Below are 17,365 nucleotides of genomic sequence, written 5' to 3' on the forward strand. Positions count from 1 at the left end.
CACTATGAACGTGTCCTTCAGCAAATGAGGGACCCTGGGAGCGTGCCCATCTCACTCTCATCCCTGATTGCTTCCTGTGGTGGTTTGAATAAGAACGGCCCCCAGAGGCTCGTAGATGCATAGCCTTGTTGGAGGAAGAATGTCACTGGGGGTAACTTTGAGGTTTTAAAAGCTCAGACCCAGGCTCAGTCTCTTTCTCTCTGCCCACGGCTCAGGATGTAGCTCTCCGTGCTACGGGTGCCACCATGCTCCCTGTCGAGGTTTACCTCTGAAACTGTAAGCCAGCCCTCAATTCAATGAGGTCATTTATAAGAGTTTCTGTGAGCCAGGCGGCGGTGGCGCACACCTTTAATCCCAGCACTTGGGAGGCTGAGGCAGGCAGATCTCCCTGAGCTCAAGGCCAGCCTGGTCTACACAGTGAGTTCCAGGACAGCCAGAGCAGTTACAGAGAAACCCTGTCTTGAAAACACACACACACACACACACACACACACAAACAAACAAACAAAAAAACCAAAAAAAACCACACACAAAAAAATAAGAGTTGCTGTGGCCAAAATGTCTCTTCATAGCAATAGAGCATGCACTAAGACACTAAGGCACTTTTTTTTTCTGAGACAGGGTCTCTCTGTGTAGCCTTGGTTATCCTGTACTCGCTTTGTAGGCCAGGCTGGCCTTGAACTCACAGCGATCCGCTTGCCTCTGCCTCCTGAGTGCTGGGATTAAAGGCGTGCGCCAGCACGCCCAGTACTAAGACATTTCTTTGGGTGTGAATTCTGTCCCATTTTCTGGAAGTCACCTCTTTGTCCTTTTCATTCCTTTTTCTAGCAAGCCTTTAGCTTGCTTCTGTTTTTATGCACCCCCCACCTCAATTCCTCAGCATTTCTGCTCTGCCCAGCTATTCCTCCTACAATCACTGATAACCCAGGACCTCACAACAAACCCTTTCTTAGTTTTTGTTTTTTTTTTTAGGAGTTATTTATTTATTATTATGTGTACAGTGCTCTGCCTGCATGTACGCCTGCTGCAGGCCAGAAGAGGGCACAAGATCTCATTATAGATGGTTATGAGCCACCATGTGGTTGCTGGGAATTGAACTCAGAACCTCTGGAAGAGGAGCCAGTGCTCTTAACCTCTGAGCCATCTCTCCAGCCCCCCTTTCTTAGTCTTTTATTTCCAGGCCCTAATGCCACAATTGTTATTTAATAGAAACTACTTGGAAACATAACATTTATTTCTACCTATGTAAGCTGAGTGGGTGGTGGTGGTACTTGCCTTTGGGATGCAGAGGCAGGAGGCTCTCTGTGAGTTAGAGACCAGCCTGGTCTACGTAGTGAGTCCAGGACAGCCAGGGTGACACAAAGAAACCCTGTCTTCAAAAACAAAAACAAAACAAAAGTGAGATGTGTTTATGATAGGAGAGAGGGAAGTAGCAAGGAAGAGGAAGTTGTGAGAGGAAGGAGAGAGAAAGAACACACCACATGCCGTAGATGCCAGATACTGTGCCAGCCTGAGGATGCCAGCTGTGGCAGAGGGTGTGCACTCAACTGCTGGCAGAGAGCAGATGGGCATAGTCACTAGGGAGCATTGTTGGGTTTTAGTAAAGTGGAGCCTTCATCACGCCTCTGGTGCCGTGTCACCCTTCCTCAGCTCCCTCCGGTTTAAGCAGTTAAGATCATGTGTTATTCTTTCAGAGGACCTCAGTTCAATTCCCAGCACCCATGTCTGGCAGTTCCCACTCACCCATAATTCCAGATCCAGGGGATCTGGGATTCTTTAAAAAGATTTATTTATCATTATGTATTCAGTGCTCTGTCTGCATGCACACCTGCAGGCCAAAAGAGGGCACTAGATCTCATTATAGATGGTTATGAGCCACCATGTAGTTGCTGGGAACCGAACTCAGGACCTCTAGAAGAGGAGCCAGTGCTCTTAACCTCTGAGGCATCTCTCCAGCATAGGATCTGAAGTTCTTATGACTTCTTCCGGCACACACAGACACAGACACAGACGCAGACACAGACACACACAGACACACAGACACACAGACACACACACACAGACACATGCACAGCATAGGCACACAGAGCATGCTCAAGCATACACAGAGAAACAAAGATGCATATTTAAAAATAAAGTAAATCTTTTTGTTGTTTTGAGACAAAGTTTCTCTGTGTAGCCCTGGCTGGCCTGGAACTCACTCTGTAGATCAGGCTGGCTTCAAACTCACAGACAGAACTCCACCAGACTCTGCTGGGATTAAAGGTGTGCACCTTCAAGGCCCAGGTATAAAGTAAATCTTAACAAAAGAAAAAAGAAAAGAAGAAAGAAATTTGCTGGGTGAGGTGGCATGTGCCTTTAATCCCAGTATTGGGGAAGTAGAGATAAACAGGTCTTTGTCAGTTCAAGAACAGCCTGGTCTACATGGTGAGTTTAGGGCAACCAGACACTTGTAAAACAAAAAAGAAAAACAAAACAAAACCAAACCCCAAACAACAACAACAACAAAAGAAATTTCACACCATGTATATTATTTGTGGAACAATGGGAAATATAGAAAGCAAAAGCAGAAAATGAAGAAGAGCCAGGCAGCATGGAGCCTGGCATGGCCTCCACTGTTGGCCTACGTTTGACATCACAGGACACTGCTTTAAAATAGCCTTTGAAAATGCTGCCCCACTCCAGTTTAAGACTCTTAAAATAGTAACGTGGCTGTGGCCAAGTCTGGGAAACACTCTACCCGTGCTGAAGGTTAATGTCACTGGTAGCTGTCACTCGCCCCAGGAGGACGTGACAGAAGACACTTCCCCTCAGTGGCCCTCTGCAAACACCAACTTAATCATGAGAAAGCCCTTAGAGAAAGCCCAGCTGACAAACACTGGGCACCCTTCACAAACCGTCAAGATCAGGAGAAGCAAGGCGTGACTGGGACACTTTAGACCAGGAGAGCAAAGGAGAGCTAAGTGCAATCCACTGCCTTACGCTGGAGCCTGCGACCCAAAGGGAAGAGAGGACTCAGCCTTTAGCGGCCTGTGGCTGGCTGCTGAGCTGGAGGGAAAGTTCCTTGATAACACAGGGCACAGATAAGCAGGGGAACAGGAGAGGCTTGCGCGGAGCTTCTAGAAATATATACATCTGCACCTTCCCAGCCCCCCTCCCCCCAAGCTGGAAATTATACTGAAATAAATAAGCTTTTAGGACAAACATTATCCTTGGGTTCCACATTAAAAAAAAAAGTATGTTTTTGTATGTGTCTAAAAAGACAGTTTTGAAATATCTAAAGCAGGAATTTAGAAACATAAATCCACAATAGTAATGTGAGATTTAAAAATACCTCACTGACATAGGGGTATTTTTAACCCATGACTGCTGATACTTAAAACTACCTCACCGAGGGCCTCCGTGGGTAGAGCACTGGCCTAGCATGCCTGAAACCCGGACTGCATCCCTGGCACCTCATGAGCCCAGGGGTGGCAGCAGTCCACACCTGTGATCCCAGCACCCTGGAAATTAAAGTGAACTTTGGCTACTCATTGAGTCCTGAGTTTTGAGGTTCATGAGGCCCAGTCTCGAAGAACCAAAGCAAAGCAACCCAAAATATGGCGGGGGTTGCGGGGGGTAAGGGAAGGGGGGAGAGAAACAGGGACACAGAGAGAGACAGAGAGACTGACTGATGAATTAGATGAAAGGTAATGTCAATTCTGCTCTCCCATTCCAGTGTGCGTTCTTATTCAGAGGACAGAGGACAGGCAGTGGAAGCTGCTTCCCAGAGTCCCTTGCAGCTGGTATTTTATTTATCCATTTCTATTTAATTTGGGATAGAGACTCAGACATCCAGACTGACCTCTGAATGCAAAGGCAGAGAATGATCTTGAGTGGCCTTTAATTTTATGTATCCCCACCCACCTCTCCGCTCCCACCCCATACTTTAAACCTATGTAGCCTTAGCTGAACTGGAACAACCTACTATGTAGCCAGGCTGACCTCAAACTCACAGAGATCTGCTTGCCTCTGCTTACTGGGTGCTGGGATTAAAGGTACTATGTACCACCATGACCAGTAAATGAAAATGTTTAAAAATTAAAAAACAAACAAACAAACAAAAAAACACTGAGTGGTGGGGGAGAATGGTAAATGAAATTGAGCAGCAGTGGCGCACACCTTTAATCCCAGCACTTGGGAGGCAGAGGCAGGCAGATCTCTGAGTTCGAGGCCAGCCTGGCCTACAGAGTGAGTGCCAGGACAGCCAAGGCTACACAGAGAAACCTTGTCTCGAAAAAAAAAAAAAAAAAAAAGTAAATGAAATAATTGAATGTGGGATTAATAAATACTTAATTGATAATAAAGTATAATTACTGTGGATAATGAATAATGATTTATTATATGATTGATAATAACTATAAATAATAATTATTTTAAAATTAATGAATTATTAAGTACCATGTCATTTGGTTTTTAAAATTTAGGAACCAAGTGATATGGATATGAGAATGTACCCACAGTTATGAAATCAGACAAACTAAATCAACCACAAAGAAAAACCCCGAAGTTCCCCCAAGTGGAGGGCTGGGAAATGAGAGGAAGTTTAAACCTTTCTATTTCTATGCGTTCCACTGGGCTGGAATGCACCTAGATATATTATTGTCTTCCAGGCATAAAATAACTAATTAGGAAAACTATCAAATTTGAGTCTAGCAACCCCTTGGGGTCTCAGACACCTCCTCCACTCTGTTTACTTTTTCAGGCAGCTTTCAGGATCCAGGGGGGCCTCAGACTCCTTTGCCCACGCACCTCACCCCATTTCTTGGAGCCAGAGTGATTGGCACCTCCTCCCAGAAGCCCTCGGCAGGAAGCGAGCGCCCCCTGCTGGACATGAACGCCAGCACCCCTAGCGAGCCGCTGCTGCGTACCACCCGGCCCCTCCTCCCATCCCCCCACCCCCACCCCCGCCCGGGATCAAGGACCATCTCCCACGCATCACGTGCGCCCTTCCTCCCCCCTCCTACCCCAAAGAAGTAGAAGGAGAGGAAGCTGTAGCTCCTCGCGCGTGAGCGGTTGGAGTTTTAGGCCTGGGATCCTAGGGCATTCAGGGACTAGCTTGATTCAGAGTGGGGTCTATAGGTGGAGTGTAGGGGTGATGGTTTTGTGCTCCACGTGGAGTTTCGAACTGGACTCTGCATTTCTGTGAGAATCCTCTTCTTTCTGCTCTCTGTGTGCTCTCGGGCAGTCTCTGAATCAGCTAGACCACCAAGTGAGGTATCTCATTCACAGTGTCGTTGATAAGTAGTGACTTTTACCCTATCCCGGTTAAGCAGACTGGGAAAGCTCAGAGGCATTGGCCCTAACTGAGGGCCCCCAATTGCTTCCCTTTGGCGGGGCATGAGGTGGGGCAAATCTAGGAGGTGAGATTCCCATCCAGTCAGGCTTTCCTTAAGACTTCCCTGTTTTCCACACAGGCCTGCTGATCGGCATTTGACGGCGTGGCTGGTGGACAGACAGGGAGCCTTGTGTAGGCTCCAGGACTCTGCGTGACTTCTTGGCTACCAGAAGCTTCAGAAATCTTTCTGGTACATCACCGGACTTCCCAAATAGTGTGCTGCTGGTCTGTGCAGGGAGGCCAGTAGGGATGGAAGGGGCCGGCAGCTCCAGCCCTAGGCGGGCTACCTGGGTCGATGGAATGGGTGATGGAAGAGTCCCTGTCCTCATCAAAGAGGGGCTCAGTGAAAGGCTCCCGCCCCTCTCGCCAGCCCTGCCCCCTCGGAGGGTCCGAAGGAAGTGCAAGAAGTGTGGCATCTGTCCCGAAGATGAAGAGGAGACAGGTTTTCCCTTGAGGCTTGGTCAGATCCCTCATAGGAACTGCCAGCCTACCCAAGGCCCTCCCCAGAGTGCGTCTCCAGAGCTCTCTACAGCTCTCCAAAGCCTTCTTTCTCCTGAGGACGCCAGGCCTGGAGAGCCAGATGGAAATTGGGGGGAATGCACCCCAGAGTCTGAGTTTGAAAGCATGCTCTTTTCTAAGGATGTGGCTCAGCCAGGGAGCCTTGATCACTTTTTTGGATTCCCAGGGCTCTTTGGAGGTGAGCCCCTTAGTCTGGTCACAGAGGATCGCCCCCAGAGCCCAGCACTGTACCCAGGGATGCTTACTGGGGATTCTACAGAGCAGCATGAGGTACAGCTGGTGTTTGTGGTTGGCAGCCCTGAGGGGTCAGAGGTCAAGGCCCAGCCAGGGTCCAGGATAGGGCAGAGGCAAGGACTTGCTGCTGCAGTCGAGTCCTGTGCCAGCTCCCTGGAGCCCTTGGGTGGGCTCTGTGACGCATCCCTGGGGCAGGGAAGCCCCAGGCATGTGAAGAAGAGGCCATGGACAGATCCAGGGTCCTGTGTGGAAAAACAGTGCACAGACGACTCCAGCCAGGATCATCTCCCAGAGGAAGCTAGTCAAAAAGGTTGTCCCCAACTGGTAAGTCGAGCCTGATAGTTTAGGATAGGATGGCCTGTCCTCTCCTCCAGGTCGGGACACTTCACAGAGGGAAAAGCCACTGTTTCTTAGCGAACAGTTTTTTTTTTTTATACTTGTTCTTTTTGGTTTGCTGGGGGACTGAACCCAGCACCTCCTGCATGCTAGGCAGACACTGTGCTTAAACTGTACCCCTAAGCCCCTTTTTACATTTCTTTTGATACAGGGGCTCACTAAGTTGCTTAGGCTGGCTTTGAACTCACTGTAGCCTATGCTAGCTTTGAGCTTCTGATGATGCTGATGCTCAGGCTCTCAAGCTCTGGGATTATAGGGATGTGCCAGGCTTCCCAGATGATGTAAACCAAAATTCTGGAGTCAGGAAAGGAAAAATAAAATCCATTACTGAGCTCCTATGAGGCCATTATCTTTTGGATTCAAAATGGCTTCAAATCTTGGTTTCAGCCTACTTCCTGGAGGAATCACCTCCCACTATTTTTTTAATAAGTGTTCTCTCATTTAAAAATAGGAAACATAATTAAGTTGGGTGATGGGGCGAAGGCCTTTGGTCCCAACACTCTGGAGGCAGAGGCAGGCCAAAGGCAGATCTCTGTGAATTTGAGGTTTGCCTGCTCCACAGTGTTGAGGGCTGTGCAAAACAAAACAAAGCAAAACAAAACAAAAAACCAGCAAGTAGCTTTAGAACTCATGGAGTCTGCTGGCCTTTCGTACTACAGAGCAAGTTCCAGGCCAGCCAGGACTAGTGAGACCCTGTCTGAAATAAAAAGGACATGCACAGCCTTGTTTGGTGGGATTTTGAGGAGTAAAGGAGACAGGACATGAAGTGACGTGTTTATCATAAGCTGGGATGTAGTTCACTCAATTCGTGTTCTGTTGGCTTTGTTTTTTTTGTTTTTGTTTTTGTTTTTGTAGTGTTAGAAATAAATAGCCCTGCAAGATAGGAGTTAGTGCCACCTTACCAAATGGGGAAACTGAGGCTCAGGGAAGTTGACAGAGGTGGGGGCCAGTGCTTGCCCATGTCCCCTCTTTGCAATCATTGTCTACTTATTTATAATACTAACTTTGTTAATAATCATATCTAATGCCTATAAGCCAGGGATGGAAGGTGGCACTTAGTTTGGCCCACATAGTTGATTGTTTTTACGCTTATTGAATGCATGTTGCATGCTAAGTGCTTTTGATATGATTATATAAAGTATAGAGAGAAAAGGAAATGACAACCAGGTCATAAACCCAGGTAGTTTGTCTTTGGAGCTTGCGTGCTTTGGTGTTACCATCTAGCTTGTTTCACACACTGGGTGCTGGGTGCTGGGTGTTACCATCTAGCTTGTCTCACATACTGGGTGCAGAGTACTGGGTGTTACCATCTAGCTTGTCTCTCATACTGGGTGCTAGGTGCTGGGTGTTACCATCTAGCCTGCTTCACACACTGGGTACTGGGTGCTGAGTGTTACCATCTAGCTTGTCTCACACACTAGGTACTGGGTGCGAGGTGTTACCATCTAGCCTGTTTCACACACTGGGTACTGGATGCTGGGTACTGGGTGTTACCATATAGCTTGTTTCACACACTGGGTGCTGGGTGTTACCATGTAGCCTGTTTCACACACTGGGTACTGGGTGCTGGGTACTGGGTGTTACCATCTAGCTTGTTTCACACACTGGGTGCTGGGTGTTACCATCTAGCCTGTTTCACACACTGGGTACTGGGTGCTGGGTGCTACCATATAGCTTGTTTCACACATTGAGTGCTGGATGTTACCATCTAACTTGTCTCACACACTGGGTGCTGGATGCTGGGTACTACCATCTAGCTTGTTTCACACAGCTAGGTGCTGAGTATATTATCTACAATCTTTGTAACAGCCTCTGCTGATATACCCATTGCACTGATGTGGCCACAGAGGCTCCAAGAGATAGAATGACCAGTTAGGGTCAAGCAGCTCATTACTAAGATTGAGACAGGAGGCAATGAGCTCCCTGTATGTTTATCCCTATTTGTAGGATAATTGCATCCCAGCACTATGACATTGCTCTTGCAAGCACCCGTATTTTGGCATTTCAGGTGGTGGGTCAAGGTCTTAGGTGGCCCAGGCTAGCCTCAAACTCCCTATGTAGCCAAGTCTGACCTGAATTCCTGACCATCTAACCTTGACCTCCTGAGTGGTGGGATTGAGGTCACTACACCTGACTCAAAACTATTGATCTGTTTTGTTGTTAATTAGACTTGTTTAATTATTTACTTTGCACATGTGTCTATGTGTAGGGATGTGTGTACATGTGTGCAGGAGCCAGCGGAGGCCACAAAAGGGCACTGGATTCTGGAGCTGGAGTTACAAGTGGTTGTGAAATTCTAAGTGACCCCTGGGAACCTGTTGACACTAGTTTTTAAACTCTACTGGGGGGGGCGGGCTGTATTTACTGCCTCTACCTCCCTTCTCCACTCCAATCCCTCTGACACCCCAACACTGGGTATGAGAAAAAAAAAAAGGTTAGTGGAGACAGGGAGTGTAGCTCTCTTTACTTCTCCCAGCTGCTGATTGAAGCACCCCCACCCCCACCCCTCCAAGCTGCCCCATACTTTCTCTCCGAGCTCCTCCAGGTCCTCAGAATTAAACTAACTGCAGCTGGCAAAGACCACGCCCTCTCACCAGTCTGTTTCCAGCTGGCAAATATCACGTGCCCTCTCAAATGGCCGTTACCAGCTGTGGACAAACTGGAGCAGCCTCCATATCCCACACCTGGGATTAAAACAAAAAACATGTTTACTTAACATAACTGAGTTTTTGAAGAAATCCAAACTTCCACAGCAGGAGTCGAATTCAGATCCTTTGGAAGAGCAGCGAGCTTAGATCTCCGAGGCGCCTCTCCAGGCCCCCAGCTAGTCACCTTTAAGTTCTAAAGTAGTATGGATTCATCTTAGAAAATAAAGAGGAGCTGAACAGAGCGGTCCACACCTTTAATCGCAGCGCTCTAGAGGCAGAGGCAGGCAGATTTCTGTTGAGTTGGGGGCCAGCCTGGTCTACCGAGTGAGTTCCAGAACATCCAGGGCAACAAAGAAAAACACTGTCTTGAAAGACAAAAAAGAAAAAGAAGACGAAAGAATCCTGTATGCTGTAGTGTCCAACACAACCTCTTGTATGCATTTGGAATAGGCCTTTCACAAATCTTTTTTCCTACATATGTGCTTTGTCTCACCCCAGACTGGGATTATAGTGCCACATATTATTTTCCCTTGTGATACTTAAACTATTTCCCAGTTAGGGTGAGACCTAGCTCAGTTGGCAGAGCACTTGTCTACCATGCACAAAGTTCTGGGCTCATCACTGGGGAGACTGTATAAAAGGGGTGGGTGGGGGTACACCTATAATTCCAGTACCTGGAAGGTGCAAGGAGGAAGATAGGAGTTTAAAGGTATCCTTGGCTATGGGGTGAGTTGGAAGCCAGCCTGGGAAATATGACAGACCTTGTATCCAAAAAACAAACAAACAAAAAACAAACAAACAGTAACAACAACAAAAAAGCAAAATAAAACAAAACCCATATTCTACACCTGGGATTAAAAGAAAAACATGTTTACATAACATAATTGAGGTTTGGGTTTTTTTTTTTTTGTTTTTTGTTTTGGTTGGTTTTTCAAGACAGGGTTTCGCTGTGTAGCCTTGGCTATCCTGGCCTTGCTTTGTACACCAGGCTGGCCTCGAACTCACAGAGTTCTGGGATTAAAGGCGTGCACCACCAGTGCCCAGCATAACTGAGTTTTTAAAGACACCACAACTTCCCCTACAGAAGATGGAGACAGGAGGCTCCCTAGGGCCTGTTGACAGCAGTCAGCCTACCTCCAGGTCTCAGGAAATGTGGCAGAGGATGTTAGAGGGAGACATTTTGAACCCTCCTGTGGCCTCTGTACCTATACAGGTGCTCACCCCTGCACATACAAATGTGCAAATATACACACACACACACACACACACACAATGCATAATTAATTTTTTAGTAGAGTAAGACTTTTCTTTGAATGTTATTTGAGGCTGCCATTTGCTGGGGGGAGTGACAGCTGTTTGAGGCTTGTCCCCTTCGGGCTCCTTTTCATGACTGTCTGTGTTTGACCTTTCCGTGTGTGAACAGGCTCTTAGAGTGCTTGGTGTGGTGCCAGGCGCCTTTGTGTCTTAGGCTCTGTACCAGGTCAAGGTCTTTCCAGGTTGGTGCGCACTGTTATGCAGAAGCTCTGCATTTCCTGACCCTGCGTCAGAGCTGCCTAGAGCTGTATTTGTCACGGCCAGCCGTGGGCACTGGGACGAGAGAATGGTCAGGGACTTCCTTTTCTCATTTCTAGCCACTGGAGGGTAGCGAGAGCTGCCACTCAGCCTTGCTTTGCCTGATGACCCAAGCAAGTGCCTTCACCTTCTGGGATGTCATTCTTTTATTCAGAGCACGTGGGTATTAATAATACTTACCTTGTGGGGTGGCAGGGAGGAGTCAGTGTGATGACACATTTGGCATTTAACTCGAAGATCGTGACAAGAAATCTGCTCCAGAATGTTCCTGAAATACGCAGTTTTGTGGTGCTGTAACGGATGTTGGGGTGAGGTTTCTGGTACACCTGGCTTCTCCCCACTTGAGACAGCTTACTTGGATTGGACGCCAGGATTGGGATTCCTGGGGTTGCAGCGTTTTCGGGGGTGGGGGGCTTGTTGGAGTGCAGTGGCGTAACCAGGTTTTCTGCCTGGCTTGGCTGGATGCAGCCCACGACTGTGTGCTACTCCAGGCACCATCCTCGATGCTGCAGCACAGCCCATCATCCCACAGCTGCCCAAACAACCTGTTTCCATGGAAACTGGTGCCAGCTGCAGGAGAAGAATTGGGGCTGGGTTGTGACAGGGACGGGCAGTGGGTGGTTGAGGACAAGGCTGAGTGGGGTGTGGACAAGCACGGGCACAGAGCACAGCTAGTCATCTATCAGAACCCCTGTGTGGGGGTGGGAGGGATGTGGAGTGGGGGGGTGGGGGAGGAGGGGGAGGCAGAACTTTTTCCTGAAGGCTGCCTGGGTGGAAGCATGGACCGACTGAAGAGTTCAAGGTCAGGCTCTGAGAATGCGCAGAGACTTCAGGCAAAAGATTGCCTCCTCTGTGAAACAAGAGAGCGTCCACTCAGCCCGAGGACCACCAGGCTCTGAGAGGAGAGCTTGGCCATGTTGTGGTTTATCTTGAAACTGAGATTCTTGGAGGAGCATGGGACAGGGAGGATGGGCAACTAATGTAAGAAAATTGGCTTTCTGAGGTTATTGACTCGCTCTCAAGTTCACATGGCCAGAAGGGGTGGAACCTGGATTTATATTTAGGCCTGTGCAAGTCCAGAGGCTGCCAAAGGCCTCTGAGCCATCTCTCCAGCCCTGAAATTCTAAAATTTTTATTGTGTAAAATATACACAGAATAAAATTTGGGTCTTAGTAAGTTTTGAGGTGTACAGGTCAGTGGTATTCAGTATATTTATATAGCTGGGTGGCCATAAGCTCTATTCTTTTTCAGGACCTTCACACACACACACACACACACACACACACACACACACACACACACACACACACACACACACACCCTGCAACTGAATCTCTCTACCTATCAGACAGTAATTCCCCATTCCTGCTTACCCCAAGACCCTGGTAACCACATTTCACTTTCTTTCTGTAAATGTTGTTTTTATTTCCTCAGGTGAGGGAATGAGATGAGAGCCATTCCCAAGCCTTTCTCGTTCTTTCTGAACTCCTGTTGGCTGGTTCAACTCAGCTGTTGTGGCCTAAACTCCTCTGCAAGCTGACTGATTCAAACTGGCTTCTGACGGAATTGCTCTGGCTGGCCTCAAACTAATTATGGCAATATGTTTTAATCTTCGGGCTCCTTCTCTTTCTCTGGCTCGTTCTGTGATCATGTAGCTTGTTCTTTCTGTAACCTGTCTCTGTAAAACTGCCTGGTTAAAACAAAACAAGTCTCTCTCTCTCTCTCTCTCTCTCTCTCTCTCTCTCTCTCTCTCTCTCTCTCTCCTCTTAAGTAGCCTGTCTTCCCTGTCCTGTTCTTGTGAGAGTTTGTCTTATCCTAAGTCTCTGACTCATGCTTTCACATTGTTCTCTGATTCCTCACTTTGTCTGCCCCTCACTTAGACATCACTTTCAAACATGGCTGCTTCCTTCTATAAACTAACTTTACCTTCAGTCTTTGGGATTAAAGGATGTGTGCTAAGGGTGTTGTCTGTATTACAGCCAGGTCATATTGTAATCCAGAGCGTGTCTGCATCCCAGCTGGATCACAGACCTAGAAGGTCTTCAGATGTGAGCCCTTGTCAGAGCAGCCATGTTGCTGGATTAAAATCCACCCCCCCCTTTTCTTTTCTTTTTCTTTTTCTTTTTTTTTCAAGACAAAGTTTCTCTGTGTAGCCTTGGCTGTCCTGGACTAACTTTGTAGACCAGGCTGGCCTCGAACTTACAGCGATCTGCCTGCCTCTGCCTCCTGAGTGCTGGGATTAAAGGCGTGCGCCACCACCACCCAGTTTAAAATTCCTCTTTTTTTCCCCCAGTTTTTTGTTTTTGTTTTTTTTTAATACAGGGTTTCTCTGTGTAGCCCTGGCTGTCCTGGAACTCGTTCTGTAGACGAGGCTGGCCTCGAACTCACTGAGATGCGTCTGCCTCTGCCTCCCAAGTGCTGGCACCAAAGGTGTGTGCCACCACCGTGGGGCCCTCTTAGCTCCTTTCTGTACAGAAACAATTGTGTATGTTAAAGAATGACGAATAGGGGAGGGGCAGGCAGGGATTTGGTGAGGGGAATGAAAATCCCAAAGGGTTGGTTTAAGTGTGAGCAGGGTAATTTTCTTCTAGATGACAGATAAGGATGAGAGGACAGGCCCTGCCTGTAGGCGTTGGCACAAGCAAGCAGAGAATCCCGGGCCCCCACTGGCCTTCCTCAGGCAGGTGACTTAAGTCTAGTGTCATCTTAGGGATGTAGTCCTGAGCTTTTAAGTCCTTATAGACGTAAGTGTGAGAGCTGGTTGAGAAGAGCCCTGGATAGAGTTAGGGTCAAGGAGACATAATCTTTGTCACTGGCTCTGTTTTTTTTTTTTTTTTTTTTCTGTAGCTCCTTACAGAAAATGATTTCTGATTCCTGGAATGAAGGAATGAAGCCCTTTGTGCTCTCACCCAACTCTAGCCACCAGTGTTACCTTCCCTCCAAGTTGGCAACAATTTCTTAGTAGTATTAACAATTAGATACTCATTCAAACTGGGTGGTAGTGGTGGCGATGGGTGGCGCACACCTTTAGTCCCAGCACTTGGGAGGCAGAGGCAGGCCGAGCTCTATGAGTTGCAAGACAGCCTGGTCTACAGAGTAAGTTCCAAGACATCCAAGGCTACACAGAGAAACCCTGTCTTGGGAAAAACAAACAAACAAACAAACAAACAAACCAAACCTCAAAACCTTATTAAATACTAGACTTCCAATAGATTTATTTATTCTATTTTATTATCTTTTAAAAAAGATTTATTTTTTATTATGTACACAAATCTCATTATAGATGGTTGTAAGCCACCATGTGGTTGCTGGGAATTGAACTCAGGACCTTTGGAAGAGCAGTCAGTACTCTTAACCTCTGAGCCATCTCTCCAGCCCCTATTATCTTTTTTTTTTTTTTAAAGACAAGGTTGTATATATCCAAGACTGGCTTTGAACTTGTCATGTATTTTTAAGACAAGGGTTTCGTGTAGCCCAGACTGGTCTGAAACTCAGTATGTTGGTGGGGATGACATTGAACTCCTGAACCTCCTAAGTGCTGGGATCACAGGCGTGCACAGGAGTGCCTGATTTATGCAGTGCTAGGGATTGAACCCAGGGCTTCATGCATGGTAGGTAAGCTCCTTATAACTGAGCCACATTCCCCAGTGCAACCTGGAACTCTGATCCTCTTCCTCCCTCCTCCTGAGTGTTGTGATTGTCTGTGTGTGTGTGTGTGTGTACGTGTATGGCTGCGTTCAATTTATATGGTGGTGGAAATTGAACTTAGGGCCTTGTGTGTGCTAGGTAAGTGTTCTACCAACTGATTTACACCCCTAGATCCTAATTATATATATATATATACATATATATATATAAATTTTTTTTTTTTTTTGAGACAGGGTCTCCTTGTGTAGGCCAGGCTGGCCTCAAATGAGTACTCCACCTGGAATAACAGTGTGTGCCACCGCATCCAGCTCCTGGTTTATTTTTATAGTTTGCTTTTTAATGTTGGGTCCAAATGAAGTCTGCACATTTTAAGTGGTTGATAAGTCTTTCATGTTTTCTTTATTCCATGGGCTCTCCCTGTCTCTTGATTGTTTTTTGTTTTTTGTTTTTTTTTTCCTAGCAAGCTGAAGAAATGAGGCCGCTTATTCTATAATTTAGTGCATTCCTGTTTCATAGTTAAACGTGGTTCCTCTCTCTCTCCTTCCTCTCTCCCTCCCTCCCTCTTTCTTTTTTAGACAGGGTTTCTCTGTGTATCCCTGGCTGTTCTGGAACTAGCTCTGTAGACCAGTCTGGCCTTGAACTCAGAGATTCAGCCTGGGACTGAAGGTGCATGCCACCACTGCCCAGACCTGTGTGTGTTCTTCTGTCGCTGTGAGAAATACTGCAGAACCACCCACGTAGGATTTATTTTAGTTTGTGACCTCAGAGGTTTTAGGCCATCGTGGCTGGGAGCTCAGGGCATGGCAGAGTGGGCTCACAGTGACCAGGAAGCCGAGCAGCCACCCTTGCTTCCGACTTCCTCTCACTCTCTCGTTCCATCTAGCCAATGGGATGGCGCTGCCCATGCTCAGTGTGCTGCCACCCTTCCCCCAACACACACACACTTCATTTTCTCCGAGAGACCCCCCCCACACACACACACCCCCGCCACAGGACTCTCAGAAGTGTGTTTTTCACATTCTCCCAGTGTTCCTCAGTACAGTCAGGCTGCAGGCAGACTAAGCCCCCCTCTCTCTGGTTCCCTTAATTCCTCCTCAGAGCTTTGATTGGAAGTAGACGGTGCGGTGCCCGGGGCTCTTGCATCTTCCTAGGGCATGCGTTCTTTCTGTCAGAGGGCCCACAATATATGCACTCGTTACTACTTGATACTTTTGAAGCCTTTCTAACGTGCTAACTTCAAAAAATGGCAGTGTCTGGCTGTTGCTGGCATATTAAAAAAAAAAAAACCACATGATTGATTTTTTGCTCATTGATTTTGTATGTAGGAATCTTGCTGAACTCTTACTAATTCATATAATTTATCTGTTGGGCTGTCTCTGTGTTCTATAGATGCAGTTCCGTGCAGACAAATGGCAGTTGTGCTGTTTCCTGTACTGTCCTTTGTACGATCCCCTCTCCTCCTTATCCACTACATTAATATAGCCCTGGAGAGCGTTGGTTGTGGGGAACTTTGACTTGCTCTGAGTCTTAAATGAAATTGTTCAGGGCGTCACGTCCACAGTGTTTTCCTATTGATGTGTTTTAGCAGGCTGGGGAAGCTTTCTTCTGTCCCTGGATTGCTAATTATTCTGAAAGCACAGTGCATTTGGGGAGATGGTCATATGATTTTACCCCCTAATTTATTAATGTAGTAAAGTTAACGAGTTTTTAAATGGGAAGCCAATCTTGCCTTCCTGAAACAAACCTGACTTGATAATGTCCTGGTGGGTTTGTGTGTGTGTGTGTGTGTCCCCGTCCTACTTGCTGAGTTTTTATTAATAAGAACGTGGTTTTTTTTTTTTTTTTTTTTTTTTTTTTTGCATTTCAATCGATGAGTTAACTGTCCTGAAATAGCTGATCTGGGGGTTCCACTGTCTTCTAGGGTAATTTCAATGAGGTTGGAATTACATGTTTTTTGTTTGTTTTTCGACACAGGGTTTCTCTGTGTAGCCTTGGCTGTCCTGGACTCACTTTGTAGACCAGGCTGGCCTCGAATTCACAGAGGTCCACCTGCCTCTACCTCCCGAGTGCTGGGATTAAAGACGTGCGCCACCACCGCCCAGCTCACTTTTTGGCTTTTTTTGAGACAGGGTTTCTCTGTGTAGCCTTGGCTACCCTGAATTCACTTTGTAGAGCAGGCTGGCCTCGAACTCACAGAGATCCACCTGCCTCTGCTTCCCTGAGTGCTGGGATCACAGGTATGTGCCACCACTCCCAGCTCATTTTTTTACTTTTTACGTGTATGATGTTTTGCTTGCATACATGCCTGTGTACCATGTGCATGTATGCTGTGGACAGAGACCAGAAGGGAGCATCTGACCCATGGAACTGAAGGTCCGGGTCACTGTGAGCCACCATGTGGGTGCTCAAAATCAGACCCAGGGCCTCTGGAAGAGCATCTAGTGCTCTTACCTGCTGATCTTTCCAGACCATCATGTATTATTATTATTATTATTATTATTATTATTGCGTTTGTGGAGTATTCTGGTAGTGACAAAAGGCAGTTAGACTACCTGATGGGCTAATAGATTGCTTACTCAAGGCAGTGAGCGAGAGACCAATAGTGTTACCTAGGGAGTCAGGCTGCCCCATCACCGGTGGCATCTTGCTACCAGGAGAATGAACGTCAGAAGGGGTACTTATAGAACATGGGGCCAGTGAGATAGCTTAGTAAGTCCAGGTGCAGTTGGATCCCTGGCATCCAAATGGAGGAAGGAGAGAACACACGCACACAAGTTGCTCTCACCTCTGTAGCATGCCTCCCTACACAGATAGACGTAGGAAAATTAAAGCAACCCCCACTGTTTATCACTAACACTGATGGTGACTTGGGCGGATTTTAATAGCACCTGCCCAGTGCTTCAGGAAAAGGTAACACAGCCTTTCCTCTGTCTCAACTGTACTGACTATGTTTTGAGTCAGTTCTGTTGAG

The 17,365-nt window shown here is 47.1% G+C and overlaps 1 protein-coding gene across 1 annotated transcript in view; it reads left to right on the forward strand.

Moving 5' to 3' along the window:
- Window positions 1–5,677: 5,677 nt before the first annotated feature.
- Window positions 5,678–17,365, forward strand: part of Spocd1 (SPOC domain containing 1) — a 30,717-nt gene continuing 19,029 nt past the window's right edge. The window contains exon 1 of the mRNA XM_051172076.1: window positions 5,678–6,454. Within this exon, the coding sequence (XP_051028033.1) occupies window positions 5,678–6,454 (777 nt within the window). The remainder of the gene's footprint in view (window positions 6,455–17,365) is intronic.

Source organism: Acomys russatus, chromosome 29 (genome assembly GCF_903995435.1).
Source record: "Acomys russatus chromosome 29, mAcoRus1.1, whole genome shotgun sequence".
In the NCBI taxonomy this organism is placed as follows: domain Eukaryota; kingdom Metazoa; phylum Chordata; class Mammalia; order Rodentia; family Muridae; genus Acomys; species Acomys russatus.